The 25,524-nt window shown below is 49.5% G+C and overlaps 1 protein-coding gene across 1 annotated transcript in view; it reads left to right on the forward strand.

The window, feature by feature from the left end:
* Positions 1-25,524, forward strand: part of LOC144120167 (uncharacterized) — a 77,702-nt gene that overhangs the window by 13,917 nt on the left and 38,261 nt on the right. The window contains exon 2 of the mRNA XM_077652593.1: positions 8,274-8,935. Within this exon, the coding sequence (XP_077508719.1) occupies positions 8,274-8,935 (662 nt within the window). The remainder of the gene's footprint in view (positions 1-8,273; positions 8,936-25,524) is intronic.

The raw sequence follows: 25,524 nt of genomic DNA on the forward strand, positions 1-25,524 counted from the left end.
CCTGGCAGCCTCGCCCGTGAAGCTTTCTCTGCTGAACCACCAAGAAAAGTTCCTCAAGATTCCAAGCGATTGTTCACAAAGACTGTTATAAGCAATTTCAGATCCCCGTGGTGAGCGCTCAACCAACCCTGTTTGACCAGGAAGCTGAAGAGGGCACTGCTCCGCTGCTTGAAGACTTCTGGGCTGCACGATAGGCTGTGAGTGTACCGAACGCTGTGACTTCAATTTCCTACTTCTCTTTTTTCTCCTTCATCTTTTTCACCCCTCACCCCTTTCCCCTTGTGCAGGGTAGCAAACTGGTTATTCTTCCGGTTAACCTCCCTGCCTTTCCTCCTCCTCCTCCTGATCACACTCTAGCGTGGATGTGTAAGACAAGACTGATATCGTATCCGCTGTGTTCCTCATTCGCGGCTTGCGGTGATTCGCACCGTTATCTCATGTGTTGTCAAGATGATGACGCGGAGGGGCGAGTACTGCTCGCTTCCTTCAAGAGGGCGTGAGCGCCACGTAGTTCTCTGCTGTACATTACTTGCTTTTTACTTAATTTTACTTATTTTGAGGTGGAAGGCTTCCGGCCTTCTCCTGAGATTCCTTCAGGAAACTGAACTGGACTTCAAAATGTGACAGTGGCGGCGGGCGACTCTCGTGGGTACTTGTGTGCATGCTGACACAGGTCTTCCTAGGTCGGACAGCTTTTACAGGCACTCTTGTCTGCAATTATTATTTAATGCGTTGCTCCGATGGAGGAGTTGCCGGCAGAATTAACTCAAGACCAATCCCGCCGGAAGCCAGCCACTTCGTCAACCTCAAACTCAACCTCAGGCCCCCGCCTATTGGTGAACGGGGTTCTTGCTGAGGAGCGTGTGCGGCCTTATAACTTTTTTGTTAACCTTTTCGTTGACGTTTCTACTCATCCTGTCTTCATCCACCCTTCCACAACATCCCACCACACTGAAACGTTCATGCCTAAAAGGTCCATGACAGTGGCAGCGCGGCTGGCGACGATCTTTCGTCCATCAGTGTTACACAATCGAAGACGCATGGAAGGAGTTTTCCTTTCTCTCTCGCTCTGTCTCTCTATGAACGCCAAGATACCGAAATAATCCCTTCTTTTCTGACACTTTTGCAGGAATTGTCGACACGGCGCCAAGCCCGCCTAATCACGTTTCAGGAAATGAAAAAGAAAAAAGAAAACCAGAGAGAAATGCGCTCAAAGCGCCCCCTTCCTCGCGCGCACGTTCCATCGCCCCGTCCTGCCTACCCGCAGCATCCAGTGCACGGTGGTGCTCGGGGCTCGATCGCTACAGTCAACCGACTCAGCGTGTTAGTAAACAGCGAGTCCCGGCACCCCAAGCGCGCGTGCGCAGTCACCGTTGCCGCACTGGCCGCTCTCCGCGTGACTCACCAGAGGCGGCCTCGCCACGGCGCGCGGACCGCGGCCGGGGCGCGAGCTCTAAATGCGCGGCCACGCTCATTAATCGCGCGCGCCTCTGTTTGCGCCGGCGGCCGCCCAGTGCGGACGACCCCGGGTATGCGGCCGCACGTTCGGGGAAGACGGCGCGCGACAGCTGGGCCGCCGACCGTCACGGGCCAGATGGCGGATGCCTGGACGCTGCTGCTTCGGTGCGGGCCATCTTCCTTGGGGGCTGGCCGTGGCAGCGAGCCGACTTTAAACGCGGCTCCGCTTGAAGTTTTCCTGGGCGCTCTCTGAAAGGCGTAATTAAGGACGAGGTTTTTTTGGTTTAGAAACATCGATATGAGGTTTAGATACATATATTTGTGGAAAGGGGAATTATGGGTTGATGATATCCTGGCTGGAATGAAGAAGGAAAAAAAAATAAAGTTGGACAGGACTAGCATGCGCCGAAGTGAGAGGCGATGGCGGGTTCGAGTGACTGAGTCGACGCCAAGGTGAGGAGAACGCAGTGGAGGGCGGCAGAGAATGGGTGCACTGACAGGGTTAGCAAGTTTACTCTGTGCTGGAAGCAGCTGGTGAAATCTGGCCATGATTGCTGCGCGATCGTCGACTATTATCAATTACGCAATTGTTCAAATTCTACCTATCGTTGATGTTATTAAATACTTAGAAAACATTATACCGGCAGTGGCATTTCGCAACATTGTTCTCGTTAGCACTAACTCAACTAGGTTTGCCTTTTATCGGAATCTCTTGTTACCACTAATACGAACTAACTGTGCCAAATTCACTGCTTATTTCACAGCCTTATCTATATGGAACAGCTTTCCGACATACATTAAGCAATCTTCTTCATTAGGTACTTTCAGAAAACAAATGTTTGCTTTCCTAGTTGAATCGTAATAGTTTTTTTTTTCTCGGTTTGGCTATGTGATGCTGCTTATGTATGTTTCTCTATGTGCTCCTTGATAGGAGGTCCCCCTTCAGCTTTACTCTCTGGGGCCTCCTTCTGCATTATATATTTGTGTATTATAACCCCGCCGTTGAATAAAAACATGATTTCATGCTCGCCGTGGTGTTTTCGCAATGCTTTCGATCCGATTTCAGCGCGTGCGTGAAGCCCCCGATCGTTATCGGCGGGTATTTCCTCGAGATGGACACAGCTGCTATGCGCAGAGTTTTCGTTGGGCGTCGCCTTACCGTCTCAATAACAGGGCCCCCGAGTGATCTCAGGAGGCCCGTAATATAAGTGCAGGCTGATTTTTTTCGGCCTCGCGAGTAAAAAAGCATCCTTCGTATATAACTAACGCACGCGAATGCCACCAGACATTCTCGGTGGCACGGAACCTTCTGGGCTATCATAATACCCCTCCCTCCCCCATCTTCTTCGAGATCCTTCTTTCCCGTGTTTGCTGCGTCGTCTCACTCATTTACAGCCGCTACGACTGACACAGCTAGCTGCTCCAGTATGCTCCTTGCCAGCGCCCGCGCACGCAGCCGTGACGCCTCCATGGCGAACACTGGGCTTGTGGAGTGTACGCCGACTGCGTGGCGTTGACTGTGAGTCAGCCGCTGCTCGCATCCCAAGTCTGCCATCGATCGCTGGCGTGGATGCCATGCGCTGGTCTGAGCCCCCGGTGTCCTCAGCCTCGCTCTGGCGGCCAGACGCCGTAAGCGGCGAGTGAGCCCATGTGTATGTGCACACATCTGACCGAGCAAATGCAGCACATGCTTTTATGGGGGTCCTTAGCTTACTGCGCTGTGCTCTGCACTCGGCCGCCTTGACAACCACCCGCTGACGGAGAACAGTAGTGCATACACATGGCACGAGCGATCGTAAGCCCCGAAGGCATGCACGCCTCGCGCTGCTCGCTTCCCTCGGAGCATCGTGCTAGCGCGAGAGGTTGTGACGGCGCCGCGCGTTCCTCTGGTCCAACATTTCTGTACATTTCGCGTCCGTATTCAGTTTTCTGCTTTCGTTTCTGTGAGCCCATGTGCCTTAATGTGCCTCTGGCGGGGGCGCCGAGTGCAATGTTGTCTCGCGCCACCCGTCGTGTGTGTGTGTGTGTGTGGGGGGGGGGGGTGTTTGAGAGTCCCTTAGTTCATAACTTACGTAGGTAAAGCTTTTGCCCCTTACCTCCTTTGATGCTTTGAATCATTTTTATCCCTCATACTCCCCCCCTCCCCCCACGGCGAGGAGTCCACCCAGCCGGAATTCTCCTCTGGTGCCTTTGCTTTCCTTGCTCTATCATGCGTAACACGATACGCTCCCAAAAAAGGAGGGAAGTTCTTAGTGAACCAGCGCAACGGCACGAGGTCAACAGGAGAAGACAGGAGGAAGTAGGAGGAAAGGAAAGAGGAGCGGGAGTGTGGAAGAGTGATAACAAAAGATTAGAAAGCTGCTTCCCCGGTTTCTAAGGTCACCTAGTACACGCCAATTTAACGGTGCAAATACCCAGCAAAGTAATTGCAAGTTATTTATAGTATTCATATTAGAGCACACACACAGTGTCTCTCCTTATTGGAACATGTACACGAATATCACAGGGGAATGTGGCAGCATTTCGGTTCCAAGGCCTAGGGGACGTTTTAGGGACACCTCAGGGAGAGTGCAGGAGCGGGTGAGGTCATATGTAACCAGGGATTGGACTTTTCGGTGTAAACAAAAAAAAAAACGGCACCGCCGAATTCAGTTTTCAGAATTCAATTTTAACCGTGAAAGGTCAGTATGATTGCCATGCAAGGCATAGCTGGCTGTTGAGTACGAGTTACACTCATTCAATGCTGAAGAGGTAAGCCTAGCAAAACTGTGATGCCACAGACTAAAACTAACACCCATCGTTATCGTTTGTCGCTCTTCCCCAGAACCGTAGCAGAGTGGAATGCCTATACCGCAAGTAATCGCGAATCATGTCTTCGGTCGAATCCTTTGTATCTGCTCTGAAATCTTTGTAACAACGTTCCTTATTCCTTGTGTGACCATTTCCTTTCTTTCGTTTTTACGTCTCATTGGTGCGCTTCTTTTGCTCATGATGTCACTGTCCGCGTCATCAAGGATTTGCTTGTTTTTTTTTACTGTTGCAATAGTATGTATTTGTGCGCCTTCTTTCACGGCTACCTCTCACTCACATTTTTCTTTCTTATTTTCATTTGTAGTGCATGCTACTTGATTTTGCTCATGTAACCACTCCTGCCTGGACTGCCAAGAGGCAGTATCAAATAAATAAATAAAATAATTACGTGGGCAAGCCAGGGGCGTGATGCGACGCTGGTATTATTGAATAAGCAGCGCAGTTGTGCGATCTGAGATATTCCTCCGCTTACCTACGCACCACTGCAGACCGGGAAGCACGACCTCCTGGCTGCCTGGTAGATAAGCACTGTTAGCTGTCTTCACCCCGCTTATAGCAGTTAGTCTATTAAGTAGATTTATCAACCGAATGCAGGAGACACTGACACGAAACCGTGAATGGGTGTCACGAAGAAGTGTCATCTTCTGGCTGCCACGACGATTGGGCGGCAGTTAAATCGCTGCCACCAACATGCAGACCACGTGATGCCCTTCGCTCTCGCTCAACACAGCGTGAAAACCCAAAGAAAACTTGTCAACCCATACTTCTTAGAAGTGAACTTCCACTTGCGTTCTTGTTTGCCGGCTGACTCATAACTTGCGTTATTTTTTATTCCTTCTACAAGCACAGCTCCAAGTACAACCATTTTCACGTTAATTACTAGTAAATTAACTGTTCATGCTGACAAAAAAGTGGCAGGGTTTTAACGTATCGTTATACCAAGTAGACGTGCGAAAGCATGTGTTTAGCCTTGTTGGCCCATGGTTTTGCTTTGCTGGGTCATCAGCACATCTGGCGACGATATTAGTTCGACAGCAGAAGTATAAGTTGATGAAGACGATGATGTGCAGTGCACAGCGTGCGAGTGTGGTTCGATAGTAGTATTCTACTCTATACCTTGGCCAATCCCCCCCACGTGGGTATGTGCCATATTACTTGAGGAGAAGAAGAAGAAGAAGAAGATAGTAGTATCAGTAGAAGACGACGACAATGTGGAATGCGCAGCGCGAGGCTGTGTTGCAGTGTAACACGAGGCGGCGATAGCCTAGTGCTCTCATGCAGTGGCCCAGCGAAGCTGATCCGTTCGCGCCGCCGCGGGTTCGAATCCCTGTCGCGGAAAATATTTACTTTATTTATGGTTGGGCCAAGGTCACGCTCAAGGTCACAAACTCGCTCTCAAACTCGGTGAGCCGGTTAGACCTCGTGAAGTACTGCTGCCGCACTAAAACGCCGATATAGGCTCTAAGTGACTTTTGACCTGATATGATTGCCACATTAAATAACCGAAAATAGTGAGTCATTCATTCGTCGAAAGTAATATTTGCCGAAAAAAAGAAACGCGTTTTGAAATAAACAGAGAAAAAAGAACGCCCAATCTTCAAAAAATAAAATTCGGGGGGCACTTTGGCGATATAAAGATATAAAGTGCGCGAGGCGAAAGCCTTTCTGCGCCCGCTTTGGCTGCTGCTTTTAAATTTTAAGGTTCTTTTCTATTTTTTTATTTTCATCTTTGAATTTTTTCATTTATTTTCATTTTACGTTTTGTTTTTATTTCATTATTTTCATTGCCTAGCTATTAATTAGTACCCAATTACAAGTTGATGATTAATTATTAATCACTCATTACTTTTAATTGCTAAGGGTATATGGGTTATAGAAATTATGCCATTGATGACGTCATAGTGTCACAGATTTCGTGGACGGGCGGACAACGATGAGCCATCAAAGGCTTTCGCCTTAAAAAAAACCGAAAGTCCAGCAACCCCTATACATTACGCTTCGCATTTGGTAGAAGAAACAAATTTAGGACACCACTATTTTTGCCTGCAAGATCTGCTCCGGGGGAGGAGAGTAGGAGCTAGGAGGCGATCGGTTGCGTATCCTCCCCCTCTGCCCACTTAGATCCCGCCGTGCTAAACTTCAACGCAATGCGTCGAATGCAAAGTTGGAACAGTAATCTTAGGCAAATCCGTATTGGAGCCGTGACCCGTTTCATTGATTAATTCACACCTCTATTTGCACGCATTGCAAGACTTATTGCGCGCACGGAGTAAACAATAGAAAATACGCCTTCTCCGTGCTTCTTGTATTTATCCCGAAGCTTACCCCAAGCAGCATATTTTCCACCCGTGATTAGCCGCTTTCGCCGGTAATCCAGAATGACATTTCAGCGAGCAAATGCTGCGTCCGCCATTACATAGCGCGAACGCCGTGGAATTGTGGCCTTGAGGGGAAAAAAAGCGGGAAATAGAAAGCGTCGTTGACGTGAAAGGCCGATGAGCACTTCCCAGCCATCACGGTGATTTTTCATCGAAGCCATTGTCGCAGACGTTGTTGCCGTGAAGTTTTACAGTTGAACATGCGTACACGACGACGCAGCACGAAAACGCGACAGCACACCGGTTCCCTCCGTCCTCGTTCAGTTCAGTACCGTATTACCGTCCTTGGGTACACACGCGAGAGTGCTCCGTGATTGGATCGCGCCTGTGTCCCCTGCCAATCACGACAGACACGCGCATACGACAGCCAACGCACTGATTAATGCCGCACCGCTATAGCGCGCGGCCAACTTTCACTCCTATAAGCCCGCTGGCGTAAGCTGTAGCTGCTACTTCTGCAGTTTCAGCAAACTGAGACAGAGAAAATGAACAAGGGGAAGGGTTCATAAAGCTGCCTATGTGTAAGCCTCAGTATTGAACTGCCTGCCGCCTTCCGAGAAGCACAAATTTTCTAGAGAAATGGACCTGGAGAAAATAGTGGGTTAGAACTCTACATGACTTGTACCTGATAAGAAGAGACTAGCATACAGCGAGCCTCCTCCTCTTCAATGCCGCTTGCCTTTCTATTTCCCCAAAAATACATAGTAAACACTTTCGCCAGGTTCGCTGAATGGCGTGCTGGCAGAATTACACCGTATGCGCATGTGTAGTATACAGATGTGTAGTACACACCACCTCAGGGGTTTTCCATAGAGGAACTGCTATTCATCGAAGTGCAGAGCACCCGTTTGATTTCTTAAAAGCACCTCAAAATTGTCACTTTTTATTTTCTGAAACTTTCTATTGAAGCGACAGTATCCGCCTTCGCTGCCATCAGTATATTTCCGATGAACACACGTCAAGAAATCAGTTTTTTCGCTCCGTTACTGAAATGCAATTGAATCGTCTTGTTCTGAACCATAGCAAAAAAATGTAGCGATTAACACTTCGGCTTGACATCCGGGAAACAGCGCAGACCTCTAGCAGTGAAGCATTGACTTTATTTTCAAGCAGTCTGTGAAATGCGCTTGTTTGCTGACGGCTGCAGTACGAAATCCACGGCGCAGGCTTCTATTTCAGTACCAGTGCATGACTCCCGCATTAAGCGACCCACGAAAGTCAGCTGATTTATGTTCATCGTCCAACATGCGCAAGACCTGCTTAACTATGCTTAGATACATTATCGGTGGCACCGTAAAAGTTTTCCAGCCGCTGCATTTCAAGACGCGCTGAATTAGACATTGAAAAGCGACTAATAAGAAAGCAACTGAAGATGCCGTCGATTTTTTCTGAAACATGTGCATATAACAGATTGCACATGCATGCCTACAGGCGCGGATGGGTGCAAACTGTGCACGCTGTTCTATTCCAAATGTTCTCGCATCTGCAGCAGATATCAAGGAACATAGCGCGCCCACGCGAAACCGAACCAGCTATACTTACTTGCACACGCCATACCTCTGAATTAACGCTACACAGTGCATAAGTAGGCAGGAGGCAACATGATGTTATGTTTGCTTCTGTCAGCGCCCGCACACGTCACGTCCAGCTCGCCTCACCGAGCCACTCTACTCGAACAGGCCTAAAACCCGCGACTGGAGGCCGCTGCTGCGGAGACAGGCTCCCACCCAGCTCGCAAGGCTTCGCAGGCGGAGAGCAGTCGTTGCGTTGAAACGTCGCGGGGACCAACGCGAGCGGCATCAGCACGGCGGGCAGCAGCAGCATCCTGGATCGGCGCTCCTCTCCATCCGCATCAACGGCATGACGCCACTCCGAGGAGGAGCGAGGAGTGACGAATGGAGAGGGGAGCCTCGCCCACCGAAGCCCCTCCCCGGCCGGCGAGGAGGAGGCCTCGGGGCGCCCGCCGCGGGCAGGACCCCGCGAGTTGTTCGCTGGCGCGCCGTCGCAGGGCGTTCCTCGGGCGACACACACGGCACGCAGCAGCAGCAGCAGCAGGCGCCGCCGCCACGGACCAGCGGGGCCCCCCCCGGGCCCGACCGCCGCCGCCGCCGCTGGGAGGCCAGCGCTCCGTCACGTGACGCCTCTGACCCCCGAAGGGCAACCCGTTGTGGCCGCCGCGAGCAGGCGCTCGGACCCCGACGACGCACGCCATGCGCGCCTGGATTCCCATGGAGGCCGCCGCACCGTCGCACCAGGCCTCCTCGCGAGCCCTCGTGGACAACGGCAGGGTGAGCCCTCCCCCGTGTTTGTGTGTGCGGCCGGCGGGGCGCACGTGCTGCGCTTCTCCGCCGCCGCTCGCTTTTCTCCGGCTGGCCGTGACATTGAAAATCGGTGCGCGCTTGGCCCCCGGAGAATGTGGGCGAAAAAAAAAAAAGAAAGCGTGGCCGTTTCCGCAAAGGCTCGCGTCGGCCTGCACTTTGTCCCTGCCCTGCACGCCGCTTGCATCCGACGCTTGTGTTTACACGGTGAGGAGCCCGATGCTGCCAGCGGCTCCAAACTGGCCCTGCAGCTGACATTCACATTTGTTGTGAATCTTTTTTTTTTTTCAAGTTTTGGTTTCTGTCTCCTTTTTTGTGAAGAACGCGAACGCATTTTTGTTCTGTGCATGGAAATCGTCGTGTTTTTCTTCGCCATCGTAAATGACAACTTGCAGCCTACTAAAAAAAAAAAGCGCGAGTGTTGTAAAGTGTTCGCATGTCTTTTTTTTTTTTGTGTGGCCGGGAAATAGACTCCCCCCACACCGAAAACAAAAAAAAACGGCAAACTAACACGATTACTGCTCGCGCCTGGTTGACTGCGTGGACGATGAGCTGCAAGGTGTCAGCACTCGTCGGAATCTGTTAGATAAGCGACCTTCTTCCCGAAACTTTGGTCTACTTCCTTCACAAGACGAAAGACAGCTGCCCAAAGCCTAGCTGGTTAGAAATTACCCCGACAGGTAGTTCCCCGTTGAACTAAGTTTTGGACTCTTTTGTGCTCGAACTAGTGAAAAGGTTGCGTCCAATTTAAGCGCATTTTTATCATAGACAGCAATGCCGAGGCACGTGTCATTATGACTAGGGTGACAAACATGACAAAGCAAGCGAATTGGCTCCTGGAACCTCGTTTACTAGTTCGAGCATTTAATGCATGTTTTGTTCAATCACGTTCCCCTATTTTTTTTTTCTTTCGCGACTTGTTTACACGGTGAAGTGTTCGACGGCATGATGCTTCTTTTTTATATTTATTTACTGACGCGAAATAAAATGCACGATATAAACAATGTTTCTTACGGAATGCGCGCGCTTTATTTTTTATGTAACAGCTCTTAGCATTTGTCTTGAGTCGAATTTCGCCCGGAAAGCCAAGACGCCGACCCGCCCGTTTCTGCGAGTACTTCGCCGCCGCGAGCGTAGCATTAGTTCGTGATCCCTGCATGCGTCCACTGCATGGTTCGCACTGGGACACTTCCGAACTTCCCGCCCATGCTGGCTTGCATCTCTCTTTCTGCTCGTATCGCGATTCCCGGGGTATATAACGGAGGCCGCGAAGCTTCAGCCTGCCAAGTTTTAGGCGCGGTAGAGGGCGACAGAAGTGCGCGGCCTTTTGGTAGCCGCCTTCAAAGAACATCGTTTCATGCTATTTTTTTTTTCAATTCTCCTCTTCCACAAATTTGTTGGGAGCCGTGATTACAATGCCAAGGTTTCCTGGCCTAAGCCTTGGCATTTCACGGTTAATTTTTTGTTGTTGTTTTCCGCGCCCTGCAGCAACAGTACCGAGACGCGCGCGTAACACCGCGCTTCGTCCAGCATCGCATCTGTTGGGGGGTGTCCTGCTCTTTATCTCGGCTCTTGCCATCTCGGCTTTCGTTGAAACGCGAGACACTCGTGCGTGCGTGTTGCTCGCCATTCGGCCGGCACTTCCTCTGTGCCTCCCGACGCGGCCGAAGCGGGGAGTCACGCGTTCGCACGCACGCCCCTGTCGCCGCAAACCCCGAGTGCCCCGGCGATGGCCGCAGTCGCACTGGCCAGCGCTCGAGACTCGCTCACGGCTCACTTTCGTGAGTATATTTCTCTCGGTTGGCACCGCGTCGCATTCGGCGCCTGCATGCGTTTCTTTCGCCTCCCTCTGCGGATCACTGCTGCGTGTTCTTAGAGATGCGACTATGCCCCACGTTTAGCGCCGAGAATTTGACTGTGCTGAGAGAACGCACTGCCAGCCGCCCTCGTTCCAGATTTGAGCCGCTAAATGCGGTGCGAGTGTACGTGCACTGTTTGTAGTCAGAACAACTCCTGAAATGAGCGAAGCGTTTCTTCGCTCTATGCACTCGCTTTTAGAGAGGGTTACAACTAATAAGTACCGCAGATTTTGCATCCATTGTGTATGATGTCTTTTTTTTTTGCATAATAGGCTGTAAGGTGCCTTGGAAATTTTAACGTCCGAGCATCTACTTTGCAGCACTTGAGCTCATGTAGAGGTAACTTTTCTTAGGGGTAAACAGCGCGAAGGACGCAGACGGAAAGCAGAGGAAAAACGGGTAGCTGCAATGTGAACGGGAAAAGTCGATTTGCAGAAAAGAACTAATGTTATTGTTATTTCCCCGCTGAAGTTGAAAATGGCTTTCAAGTGTTATTCGTCTAGAGACAAACTATTTGGTAAAAGGAAAAAAAAAGCAAATAGCATGCTCGGGATCCATGCATAGGGAGAAGTCACTGGTTGTGTGCTCGTGATGTGAAGCTTGCTCCCTTTTGATGTTTCCGTTGCTTGTACGTGCAGTTTTGGTCAAAAGTCTTAAGGGCACAGCGGTCAGCTGCAGCGAAATGAATGTTCCTAGAATGCTCCGCGTAGCGGATCATTAAAAACACAAGTCAAGCAGGAAGCTTCTCTGAAGAAACCTTCTGCTAGCATTTCAAAGTCATTCGATCTTTAATAGTGTCTTAATGGCTCTGTTACGCAGCTGAAGCGAATAGCATTTGGCCTTAAGACTTTTGACCAAGACTGTACTTTTCGTATGTCTTCCGGAATGTCACTAAGCTTGCGCGACTTATACGTTGATTGCATTTCTCGTTAAATGTTGCGTCGAGTTTTCAGTGCGGCTTTTCAAAGGCAGTGGAAGGTAGTACCAATGCGTTCCAGTGGCAGCAGCTGATATCACACGACAGGTCCTGCAGCCCGTCAACTCGTAATACATCAGTGACCCGCGCACACTGAACTCGACTCGAAAACACCGAGCTTACCCCAAAGCAGTCTTTGTGTCGGGCAGCGGGTATAGCAGACATAGCGTCCGATACTCTGGATAAGCCAGTTCTTCGAGTTGGACAAGAGAGCGGATGTCTCGCGTTGAAATTCAATGAGGCCCTATGAAAGGAATACACGGTCTTGTGGAGGAGAACCCTAAATGTTATGAAGATTTATTTGTTTGGAACGCGAGTGTCTCGCACTCGCTTTTTCACGCAGCTAGCTGCATTGCGTAACATTTCCGAGGTGTATAGGAGGCCTTGGTACTTAGTGTTGCGTCGCTTGAGAGGAAGGAATAATAAGTAGGTCGACTGCTATTACAGGCTTGCAAAATGTCTTGGCCCCGTTACTGCGACGTCTTGTGCATTGCCGTCGATCCAGCGGGAATATGAAAGGTTCGGTAAACTAAATTTCCTTCGTGGTTGTATGATGCAGAATAAGTTGCATAAGACACATCTGGCTTTCTCAACCCTGCTTCAGAGCTTTCATCTGTTTATGGAATCGAAGTACAGGGAATATCAACGGCGAATCCACAATTGACGCTCGTGTGAAATACTTGGGTTGCGTAAATGCAAAGGCGTTTCCAAAACCTACAGGCCAGTTGCTTTGCGCGCGCATGCGCCGTAGAGTGTGACTCAATTGCATCGCGAGCGCTCAAAATGTCGAAAGTGAGGAGAACTACATTGTATCACCCCGCCAGAGCACAGGAGTCCCAGGGGTGCTACAAGGTTCCAACTGCTCGTTTCACCAGCAAAGCCTGTGGCCCGTACACTTTTGACAAACGGGGTGCTGTGGCGACGGAAAGTTTAAAAAATTATTCGGACGCAGTCACGTAACCCAGTCGGGTGAAATGTGCATGCTCTATCCGCTGGCAACAGTACCACGCAGCTGGGTCGCGAGGAAGTCCTGCAATAAAGTTTTATTTCCAGAGCACGCCCCCAGTAAAAATTTGATCGCGAAGGTACATATTTCACTCCGTCCTGACCAACGTGGTTGCGGTATGCGGGCTTAACCACCGACTCATGCCGTTTTCAAACACTGGTAGGGCAGGCCGGGCCTGCCAGACGACTTCCATCACAACGAATACCACCCAAACCTCGTCCACTGGTATTTTTTTCTTCTTCTCGTGTCAGTGATGACGTCATAGGTCGCATAAGAGCCAGAACATACGCGGGTCCACTCTGAAGTGGGCAAGGAAATGTGTCTGAACGTGCCCCAAAGCAGAGAGCGTGGTTCGGAAAGTCTGCGCTCCGATTTCTACATGCCGGTGGGCAATGTAGCAGTGAGTGGTTTTATAAAAATAATAATAAATAGATTTTTGCTTGCCCCGGCATCTGCCGTCGATACTGAAGCACCAGAGCGGGGACAGCGGAAATAAAGGGTTGGTTTATGGGGGTTTAACGTCCCAAAGCGACTCAGGCCATGAGGGACGCCGTAGTGAAGGGCTCCGGAAATTTCGACCACCTGGGGTTCTTTAACGTGCACTGACATCGCACAATACACGGGCCTCTAGAATTTCGCCTCCATCGAAATACGACCGCCGCGGCCGGGATCGAACCCGCGTCTTTCGGGCCAGCAGCCGAGCGCCATAACCACTCAGCCACCGCGGCGGCTCGGAAATGAAGGACAGCAGGCAGAATGGAGAAGTGAAATGAAAGAGGTGAGGGGACAGGAAGAGAGGATAGGTGGAGAAGTAATATGTACAAACTATTTACACAATAAGAAATGTGCCCAGGTTGTGCGCGTGATTAGTTCACGATGAATCATGGGAAATTGACTAAATCGTCTTTTGCGTGCCTTGAAGACATCCGTCTTCAGCTTTAGTTAGTATGTTTAGGTATTTTTCTTAATTATTTATGCTTTATTTATTTTACCCAGAAGAGTACCACACATCGGCCTCGTTTAAACTTAGCCTCGCTGAGGGCGCTATATTTTTTTTTACAACAACACTCGATGAATTCGCTCAAGACGTCGGCGGTGGATTGTTGGTTGCCATGTTGGGTACGCTGTTCGACAAAACCAGTTTTGTGTGATTAAAAATGTTGGAGAGATCTTGTCAGAGTATTCGCTTGTGAATTTAAAAAAGAAATGCTCGTCTAATAATGCGAGTCGAGTGCGTATCACCGTAACATTGTGGTCTCTGTGTTTACTTTGCTAGCATGATCACTAGCGCATTGATATATAATGATTTTTATTTAGTTTTCGTATATATATTTGATTTTTTCGCTACAATGTGATGTTTATTTTCTTTTTTAGCAATTTGGCGATTTCCTTCAGCAGATATCATATGTACCTCCGTTAATGACGGGAAAGCTTTGCCGCGTTGTGTATAATGTGACTAAAACACGTGGTTGTGCCAGTTGGTGCACTGTTAAGCATATAAAATTAAAAGTCACACTAACTGCACACCACAGAACACACAGCATGCCGAAATATGGGCAGTCTGTGGCGCCCGTACCGTCTATTGTATGCTTGTGATCTGTCTTTATTTAATAGGTATTTGTGTATATACCGGAGCTGTGCCTTTTGTGTATGATAAATTACTTCTTCTTTTCTATTCCCAAGTATACGCGGATTGTCAACGCTGTTTTATACAAGGAAACGTTCGCTAAAGCAGCGCATGCTGTCCAGTAGCAATAACATGAATGATTGTTGTTTGCTCACCTTTCCTTTTTTTTTACGAATGGCTGCTTCTAATACTAGTGTTAAAATTTTATATCGCATCTTATGGCACCCTTGTTGTTCGAATGTCCTTTCAAGTGTCAAACGGTCCTACACAATGACTGCCCGTGCGCGCCTGGTATATATTTTTTTTCTTCGTCTCTGAAGCTAGGCTCTGTCACCATTAGCTACCTAGCGGTGACCCCGAGTAGTTCTCAGTCTTGACGTCACGAGTTTGATCCGAGTGGCGGGAATAGAAATGTTCCATTTTCAAATGCAACGTCGTCAGCAGTAAATGCATATACTTGCTGGGAACCGCCTCACAAGGCGCCAGAACCTCTTGAGTGCTTGCCGCTGGTGAATTATCCACTTTCCGGCGTCGCCTCGGGTGACAGGGACGCGAGAAATTCTGGAAAAACCAGGCCGAGGCACCGGAAGAAAAAAAAATTGAATGAAAGATTTCACGAGGGCCAAGTTTTACGCACGATCGTAGTGTGCGGCTCGCAGAACGTCACTCTCCCGTCGCAAGCAGTCAGCGTGCGTGCATCGTAGCTGGAACTTTTCTGTGCATACTTGTTCCGCAGCATAAAGTAATGCACTTAAAGCTAGCGCATTCATTGATGCAACCTCGTTTCACTACTGTGCTGGCGCCTTGTTGGTGGAGTAGGTGTATAGTTTATCTATAAAAAATAAAATGAGCACCTCCACTTCTATAATTAGTGAATACACCTCTCTCCCCAGCGGCGTGCAAAATTCCCACCAAGTAAGCTCGATATTTCCTCGACGCGCCAACTACAGTGCTCCATATATTTCCCACTCTATGGCCAGTGACACATGTGCTTTGTCTCATCCGGCTCGTTGTTGGCGCGACCGCATTCTGCGCATGCACTCTGCGCGACTGCGCCAAAGCACCGAGGAAGGCACAGCGCGTAAGAACGGTGACGGGATGAAAGCAACACACGCCTTGGCACATACGCCTCAATAACGAAGAGCTGCGAGAAATCTGCCGCTTTTAGCGAATTCCGCCAGCGCCCGCTTTTCAAAAGTGAAGCGTTCAGATTACGTCCTGCCGACGGCGCTGAGGAAGCGAAGCGTCCTGCCGTGCACGCCGTCACGAGTTCTGGAGGCACGTTGGAAGGCTCCGCAGAAACGCTAAGCGCGTGCTTCGCAGGCTTCGGCCGTTGCGCACAATTCACGTGCGAAGGGGGAGCACAATTACATTTGCGGTCGAATTAGTCCGCCACTAACAGCACCCTAAACAACGGTGTGTGTATATTTCGGAGGAGGAGAATTTGGTGAAGAGGCCTTCGGATGCGCAAGGAAAACTGTAGGAGTCTACGAATGTTCTAACAATTTCACTACTAATCAGATATTATGCAAGGAATATTCACATTTGATTCGAAAACTCGGTTTGTTATGTAATTAGAATATTCAAAAGGACATAGATATTAAAGACAAATCGAAAAGCTAGAAGTGCATTCACAATCCTTAGTTTTCCAGTGCCCGAATGGAACACATGCTACTTTGCCCTACAAAATATTTGGTTTTGATTTTTTTTCTTCAGCACTGCTTGTAACAGAAGGGTTGAAATGCGGGCCAGTTGGTTCATAGTAACTGGAAAAAAAAAACACCAGTCACAAAAGACAGAGACAACAGAAGGAGTGTTCACGACACAACGACGCAAGAGAAGGAGTGTTCACGCCACGACTGGACCAGTCGTTGTGTCGTGAACACTCCTTCTGTTGTCCCTGTCTTTTGTGACTGGTGTTTTTGCAAGTTGCTTGTAACATTTTACACCGTTTTGCTTGGGACGAATCGGGGCTTGTTATTATTGCAAACATCATTGTTCTGCTACAACTTGGAATATTCCTTTTTTTTTTTTGGGGGGGGGGGGGGTGCGGCAGGGCTTTGTCCTATTTTGGTAAGCTTGACACGTGTTTTCATAATCAGATTATATTCAAGATATTGCAACTTTAGCGTTGCAGCCTACCGGTCTATTCCGCAGAAAAGTTCAGTGCTCCGGCGTGTGAGCATGAAAACTAATTTGTGAATAATTATTCAATATTTCGAAGCTATTCGCATTCGATTAGTATTCTAAAAAAATTGATATTCGCGGACACCCATTGCATGTTTAACTCACGATATTGTATTTTCTTCGCTCAATACATTCTTGGCTTCGTAATGAGCTGATTTGATATCCACGAGTTCTTAGAAAGCATGTCCCGTTTTGTAAAGTCTATTTTTAAATTTACTGGCTTTTTTTATTTACATGAACAGTAAAGGAGAGGTTGGTACTGCATAGCGGATCCGGCTACTCCTTTTCACCAATTCGTAGCAACCACTTGGACCGACGAGCTTGTTTGGTGGGGGTCCTTTTTTTCTTCTTTCCTTCTTTAATATTTTCCTCTGTCGACGCACTCACATGTTCTTGAGTATGCACTCTAATGGAGTGCATGTTGCGGTGGTTTATATTTCAATACTCCTGTGGTCAGGGAGCTTGTCCGTGTCGATTCAGTTTTTTTTAACTCCTTTCTCCAACAAGTTTCTTCCAACTACGCAAATGGTATTAAAAGACACAAGTTTTCCTTTGATTTCCTTTAATGGCTCATCTGATCTTCTTCCTCCGGATTACATGCCAGCGGGCTGTAAATGCCGATGATTATGCTTTAGGTACCCGGTCTCCGGAGACCAGTACCGTATGAGCGTCCTGCGAGAATTTCGTGAGAGAGAGAGAAATAACATTTATTAGCACCCGTCAAAAGGATGATGGGTATCCGAGGCGCCGCTCGGTCCCAGCCCATGTCCTCCCCCTCAGCCGTCGACCGGGATCTCTTGGATCACAGAACTTCGTGAAAACATTTATCGTCACATATTTATGCAGGCTCGAGGTCACGGCGCTGGATTCCTTGGCCGTTGTTTGACGGGCCGCGATCGTTATTTGTAGTTGTTGGGGAGATATATATGTGCGAACAATACAAATACTCCCAGGTGACGTTTCCCTGTACGTTTTCTACCTCGTGCCTTTTCCATTTCTCCTGTCGTCTGTGAGCTTTTTTTTTTTTTGTTTCGTTTCCGCGTGAATTTCTTCACGGGATTTGGTTTCGAGAAAGAGAAGAAGAAAAAAGGCGATGTCGACAGTAGGTTTTCCGGAAGCATGCGTCGCAGCTCGGTTTCGTCCCGGGCCGCGAGTGGAGCGCTAATAATTTGCTGTCACTCAGTCAAGCTTTTTTAACCGCGGGTAGTGCAGCGCTCGAGGCTGCCGTAGGCGCGGTGTACCCTTCCGCGTTCTGCTGTCTCGTGCCTTTGTTTCCCCGCTTTACCCCAGCGGCATTCTCCTCCAACCTCTCTCTCCCCCTCTCCCCCCCCCCACTTCTCCTTGTTGCTTCGCCTTCGAAAGCGGCTTATTCCCGGAAGGGGACGCACTTAGCAGCCGTCCCGGCGTCTTAGTGCCGGTGATTTTCCCCGAGCCCGGTTCGCCGAGCGAGGTGTCATCGACACTTGTTCGTTGAACCTGGTTCGCGAGAACCTGCACTGGCCGCCGTTCCAGGGTCACCGAACTGGACCTAGGTGACCCACGGGGCACGTCCTACCACTGAGCTCTGTAATCGCCGTCCTCGTACTCCTTGCCGACCCACGCCAGCTGCCCCCGCCCGCAAGGCGTCGCAGCGCCAAGCTGCAACGCCGTGCCAGTGCTTCGTTTCGCGCTTCTCAGGGAGGTTTGGGGAACGCGCCTCTGGCAGAGAACCCGTTGTGGCGTGCGCGGTCGTGGCGCATGGTCAACTTGGAGTAGTTTGTGTTAGCGACGGCGTTTAATTTTTTTTTTTTCGGGAAGATGTTTTAGGAGATATCTTCAGGAATTCTTTGCCGGCTTGGGTTCACTTTCCCCGATTTCCGTTTTTCCAGCGTCGTAATACATTAATGCGAGCCGTGCCCAGTAATGGAGAAACACTTCCTCAAAATAATTCACGCCGTCTCTGACGTAGCTGGTGCGAGAACGGGCGGAGTCAATGCCCCTTTGTATACAGGCTTTCACTGCACGAGAAAACGCGTTGGAGAAAGCGAAAATAATAATATAAAACTAAAATGGCATTTTAAAAGCACGATGCATTTGAGCTATAGCTCCGTTACGTAAACAGTTCTGTAGTCACGTGAGATCGACATCTCCCAATGCCCAGTTTTGTCCACTGTATTATGATTCGAATTGATTGTTGAGACAGTAATATCACACCTAATTCTTTTAGTTTTAGGCAGTACCTTTTCATATAAATCAAAACGTTCCTGCTTGTTTCCTTCACTTGTCCGTCCGGTTTAGGTGCACCTGCGGCGCTAGATTAATCGGCTGGAAACGTGTGACATTTGGCGCGTAAGGTAACCAGCGCAGTACGGTTGAGTTCCATATGTTGTGTTCTTTCTTTTTTGCCGTCAACTTTTAAACCACGAGGCCAACTCCGTCATCTTTTTTTTCCCCCCTCTTTTATGTGATTCTCACGTCCCTCTTTGGGCGTCTTTCTGCGTGTTCGTCCGCCGCGCCGTGCGATGCTGGCTTGAGAGTCCCCCTGTAAAAGTCCGGAAGTCTGCTCTTCTGCACAACACAGGGAAGAAGATAGGAACACAGTGGATTAGCACAGCTGCCTTTCACTCCTGCCTCAACGCGCGGCAGGTGTGTTGCACCTGTTAAGCACGGCATTAGCATGCAGGAAGGATGCATAGCATTATTCTGCTTTCAGAAGCTCACAACCGCTGCGCCTAACTTCCGCCCATAACACAGGCTGCACAGCAATAGTGAAGGAATTTTCGCTGTGCAGAGAAGGTGACTTGCAGATTTTTGCCAAGGGGTCATCATGCTCTCCACGTGCTGTGGACTCGCCCTAGTCCACCGCGTGCAGTTTCATGGGTGCTAGCAGCGTAACTGTCTGACCTTGAAGGAAACTTAAGCGAGCAACAACAAAGAACGAGACGCCCTGCCATGCTAGTTGACGTTGTTTTTTATTTCTTCCTGCATCTGATTATGATATTGAAATCGAAACCATAACGAAAGCCGCGCATAAAATGTGGACGGTAAAAAGAAGAGGCAGGGGGGGGTCTCAGTAAGGAAAACAGTCCGTTGGCTGCGGCCCCTTTCACGGAAAACGTCCAGCCAAGCAAAGCTCGGGCTGCGAGGAAGGCGGGCAGGAGGCACAAACCGCCGCCTTGCCTTCTTCGGGCGCCCTCGCCTCTTTTCCGTGCATCGGCAGTTCGGCTGGCAGCCGCTGACTTGGTTTCCCGAGCGGGCCTCTTCGCGCGCGCTCGGCCAGTGCGCTGTTTTAAATTAGAACCGTGTAGTTAAGGGTCCGCCGCCAGACGCTGCGCGAAGTGTGCAGAAAGTGGGGCGGAAAAATAAACAAGAAGCGGCGTTATACGGGCCATATTCTCCTCCGCGAAGGAAAGCGCCATGCGATGTTTTCTTTCTTTTTTTTGCTGCAAAGGAAGAAAGAAGCCGGAGCGGGGTGATAGAAATTGCTCTAGAAGCACGCGGCTGCTAAGAAATGCCCACAGCAGTGGAGTGGTGGTTGAGTAAGTAGAGTTGCCCATCTTTTATTTCCTTTTATTTTTTCCAACGTCAAACGACTGTGAGACGTAAAATGCAGTAGAGTCGGGTGTAACTCAAGAACGAAGCAGCAAATGTCCCTCAAAAAACACCCTCCAGCCAATGGCGTCGACTGATTCTCATCACGTCGTGGTTAATCCCCTGGATCTACTAGCCTGAATTCGCAGGGGATTAACCACGGCCTTGTCAGATTAACCGCGGCATCATGAAAATCTGTCGACGCCATTAGCTGGAGAGCCTTCATTGAGGGGCGTCTGCAGCTTCGTTCTTGAGTTGTATCCGACTATCGAGATTTCACCTGAGGAGAGGAATGCGATGGGGGAGGACATAATAAGTATTTAGGAAATAATTAAGAGGGGTTTAGGAAAAATATCCCCGGAAGTAATTTCCCCGGAGGAAGAGGCGTGAAGGAAAAAAAAACGGCCCAGAATGAAAAAAAAAAAAGTCGCGCGAGCACTTTTGTACGAGAAAGTTACAAATAGGTTATAATTGGATTATGTGTTCTACAGCAGGCAAGAAATCTGCCATTTTTGTTTTCCCGGAACTGCACTCTGCGCATAAATCCCGGCGATGGAGTCTACTATATGCCCTGCTATATCTACAGACATGGACGAAGCAAACAGTCGTCGAATCCAAGGAGCATAGGGGATTATATTAATTAGTGGTGTTCATCAATGGGAGATGAATAGGATAATTATTTAAATGCAATTGATTGGAAAGAAGAAGAACCAACACGTGCCGCCAGTGGAATCCGAACCCTCGACCTCCGAATTGTGCGTCCGGTGCTCTCCCAATTAAGCTACTACGACGACGGCTGCCCAATCATCTGTTTTCGGGGGTATTTGTGCTTTCGCGTAAACGAACCTTGTGAGTTCACCGGCGCCACCCTCGTCCACAGCGGCGGATGCAGTACGTCCTGTATTACCGCGAGTGTGACGTGAAACATGATCGAACGGTGAGGGCGGATGCTGTGCGAGAACCCTCTCATGCTGCCTATGGCATCAAGACAGAGAGAGCCGCCGCGGTGGCTCAGTGGTTAGCGTGCTCGGCTGCTGTCACGAAAGACGAGGGTTCGACCTCGGTCGCGGCGGTCGCATTTCGATGGAGGCGAAATGCTAGAGGTCCGTGTGCTGTGCGATAGCAGTGCACGTTAAGAAACAACACATGGTCGAAATTTCCGGAGCCCTCCACTACGTACGGCGTCTCTCATAGTCTGAGTCGCTTTGGGACGTTAAACCCCATAAACATAAGACTGCCAGAACCGTGGTCCTCGTTACCTCTTCAGCAGAGAAGGGAAGGGAATAAAGGTGCTCGCTTTGATCTTAGATGAAGGAAGCCCGCAGTCGCCACAACCAACGAGCATGGTGTTGTTGTTTTTTTTTTAATTTGCGGTGTTCATCAATGGGAGATGAATAGGGTAATTATTTAAGTATAATTTATTAGAAAGCAGAAGAAAGAACAACCACATGCCGCCGGTGGGATCCGAACCCACTCTTGTTCTGTTGCTTGTAAAAACTTTAGCGCGGTTCTGCAAGATGTATAACCAACTAGGTCCAACCAACCGCGTGAAGATACGTTGACACAAAAAACTGGATCGGTTGTTTCGTAGCCACCTCTACAACTTAACAAACCGCACTTGACCCTAGAGTGAGTATTTAAAGAAATGCATAATTAGTCTTAGCTCATTAACTAATTAGGCGGAATTTTGAATGTACTTTGAGGAGCCCCATATGACGGGAAACAATATGTCGTTCGTTTCACCAGGCTCCGGTGCTCCGCTGTCTGCTAATTCTTGGCTCAAGTTACGTGATACACCCTGCATATCCCAATGCAGACGTTGCAAGTATACGCTCATAGCTGTCGCATTGAAGTCAGCGCACTGTACTCAGTTGCACTCGCCACTATCTTTCGTTTGACGATGCGCTTGATTGTACTGTGGTCACGTGACGTCTGATTACACCAGTTCTCGCACTTCCACTCTTTAAATTCGTAGCATTTTTTTCTTATGTACCCCTTTTTAAATAGGGCTGCAACGTATTCCGGAACCCGGTTGCCAGCCATGGAACCGGCAGCGGAGCAGCTAGAACCACACTTCTAAAGCCGGTTGCCAGTCCTGGCAACCGGAATGGAGGCGAACTAAGCCTTCCTGGCCTGACCGGCACGCTCCCTCGCATCTTTTCGGCGAAAATTCTTTTACAAAGGCTCGGGCTTAAATTAAGAACGGTACCCGGCACGTCTGGCCAGAGAAAATTACTTGTGAATTACAGAGCAGAGTGAAATACTTGTGGACACACATTCCGGGCTGTTCGTTGTCATTCCTGCACTGAGTCGGTTTAGCTCCCCAGAATGTGATGCATTCCAACTATAGACCGCGTCTTCTTGCTTGAAGCAAGACGGCACCGGAAAAAGGTCCATTGCCATTTCCATGGGTTCTGAACGTCGTTTCGCGTACGCGGTCGCCACCACGCAGCCTCCCTGGAACCACCAGAGAGCTGATACCGGCGGAAGGCGTCCGGAGTGGCCTCTCGTCTCCCGCCCAACTTCTGTACTGTCGCCCAGCTCAGCGTATTATTGCGTTTTGAGTGACGTTTTCCACGCAGCCACGACAACAGGCTAAAATAACCTCCATGCGCGCATGTAAAGCACACAGTTTTGGCAGAAAACATGAAAACAATCTCATTTTCTGTATTCCGCAGTGCTCTCTCTAACTGTGCGGTCAAAGGTGAGATATGCCTGCATACGTTTTCTCTGATTCTAAGCTTAAAAACGAGTTAAAATCAAGTTAATTGAAGCCCCATTGTGTGCAAGTCGGCCGCTCACGAATATTTAAAGCAGCGCGATGAAACGGGGCCGGCGAAGAAACACACAAATGACAACCCTGTGCAGCTTTCCCTATTGGTTGTGTTCTCTCTTCAATCGTCCTCCCCTATTGAAAAATGTGTGCAGGTTTGAATAGGAGACAAATAGGATTACGGAACATTTCGTTTAACATTATAGGATGAAGCTTCCAAAGCGATTCAGCCTTTGAGTGACTCCTTAATGGAGGGCTCCGTATAACTACCATTACCGGTGGTTAATTACTGTGCACTTATATTACACCATGCAAGTCGTGGGTTTGAACCCGCCCACTACGGTAGCACTTCGATGGAGGAAAAATGTGAAAATTCCATGCACTGTGCATTGTTAGTGCCCGTTAAGAACCCCAGGTGGTCTAAATTATTCGGAGCCCTCCACTACGGCGTCCCTCATAGACTGAGCCGCTTTGGGACGTCCATCCTATAAAGCCAAATCAAATGTGCCATAATCCTATTTGCTGACCCATTCAAAATTATATACGATTGTTTCGGCGCGCTGGTTTAAATCTGTAGCGTAATCAAGGTTCGCATCGCAAGACGTGTAACAGGACTGTGACAGTTTTCTGCGCGCATTTGTGCCCCAGTGATCTCGTCTAAAGCATCACCGGTGAGCGGGGCTCTTGACTGACGTAAATTGTGAACCGCTCTCAATTGAAGGCAATGAATTCAGCAGAGGCCACTTGCCCGTGTACAGGTACTTAGTAAAAAGTGAAAAACATGTTTCCTGCGCGATTCAGTTTGTCTGCAATGCTTGCAATCAGTAATCCCCGGATGCACACTAAATGAGGAGTCTGTGCTGTATACTTTAGGCGACGTGGAGCTAGATTGCCAGCTGGTAGCAGCATTTGTGGCACCGAGGAAGCAATAGCGACAGCTGCTCTTTACAGCTGCCGAAAAAAAAAGTATTTGTCAGGACTTGTTCCCGGTTTACGGAAGTCAAAATCGTAGCCTGTCTGTGGTGCTCCAAAAGAAATCAAGAGGGGCTGAAGTGCGCGCTGCAGACCATCATTGTAACTTTGTGTACATGTTTCTGGTTGCTGCGAGACTTGGATTCTTTGTGTTTTGAACGTCTAATGGCCGATTCACACGACGGACTGTTCGCCCGCGGCCCGCGCATCAAGTGTTCGTGCGTCACCAAATCGAGAGGCGTGCTGTCGGCCCGCAGTCTGGACAACCAAGGAAGTTCAAGTGCCTCTCCCCTCGCGGGAATTAGCGGCGGCCCGCGAAGATGCGCTTGCCAGCTCTGGCAACCGCCGCTCTTGTCAATATTTCGGCTGCCGCATTTCTCTGAGTGGCGTTGAGCTGGCGCGCTGTTTTGACAAGCTGCACTACGTTCGCTGCCATGACGAAGTGATTGACTCGGCTAGCAAGACGGCCCAGGCCATTCAGGAATTGGACAAAGGGCCGCACCTGCGCCATTCAATCGCAGTCATGGGTCAGGAGGAAAAACCAGTTTGACCAGCGTTGCTAAACGTTTCAAAATATTATGGCAACAGTGGTACACCCAGCGCGTCGTCTGCTCTTTTCGTCCGTCGCATCCGCTTGACGTCACTGGATCGCAGGCCAGTTTTTAGTGGCGCACGAACACGTGATGCGCGGGCCGCGGGCGAACGGACCGTCGTGTGAATCGGCCATTATCAGGAGCGGCTGAGAGGGCGTATGTGCCGAAATTGGGTGAAACACGGGGCCACTGACTGCGAACTCGGCTTACGCGCACTACATGCGTGAACAGGCTCTTCATCTTGAAATGCTAGCATCCGCGAGTACCATGGATTCCTGGGATGACAGCCGGAAACTTTTTGGCATCCGTGTTAACTGTGGGCGCACGTGTACCCGCCTCCTTTCTTTCCGCCAGAGCCACCTGGGTACATGCCACGCCGTCAATAGCCGCATGTTTTCCATGCCAGGTCAGTCGCACCTGCGTTGGAGTGAACTTGGTAGTGTCCATGGGAAGGCTCCTTGGGAAGCGGCTCCAAGACAAGAGTAAAATTTCATGAGTCATGGCTAGGTGGCTTGAGCCACCGCCCGATTTAACGGGTTCAGCCATATCCATCCATTCATGCATTCATCCATCCGAGACGCCGCGTACGTTCACTGTAGTCGACAGCCTGTCCCCCCCTTCCCAACACCCCAACCCCCCTCCCCTGGTCCTCAAGAGTGATGCCCTAAGGGCCAACATACGTCGGGACCAGTACCCCCCTCATAACAACAACCGCCACCACAGCCTGCCGCTTCGCGGCGGCAACACTAGGTGTCGCCACGGTAGACTACGCTATAAAAGTCCCTCAGTACTTTGCTGTAAGGTTCGCCGTCGGGCCGTGTGCACTGGGATCTGCTTCGCATTTGGTGTGCGCGTTCTTTGCGTGCAACTTTGTGCTTTTCTTCAAGTATGATGACAGCTTTCCCCGTCTGAGCAGTCGTCAAAAAGCGGTAGCGTGATACACATTTTTAATCATATTTCTACCAACTTTTCCTGTGTGTATGCATGTGTGTGTGC

This window comes from Amblyomma americanum, chromosome 1, assembly GCF_052857255.1.
Source record: "Amblyomma americanum isolate KBUSLIRL-KWMA chromosome 1, ASM5285725v1, whole genome shotgun sequence".
NCBI lineage: Eukaryota > Metazoa > Arthropoda > Arachnida > Ixodida > Ixodidae > Amblyomma > Amblyomma americanum.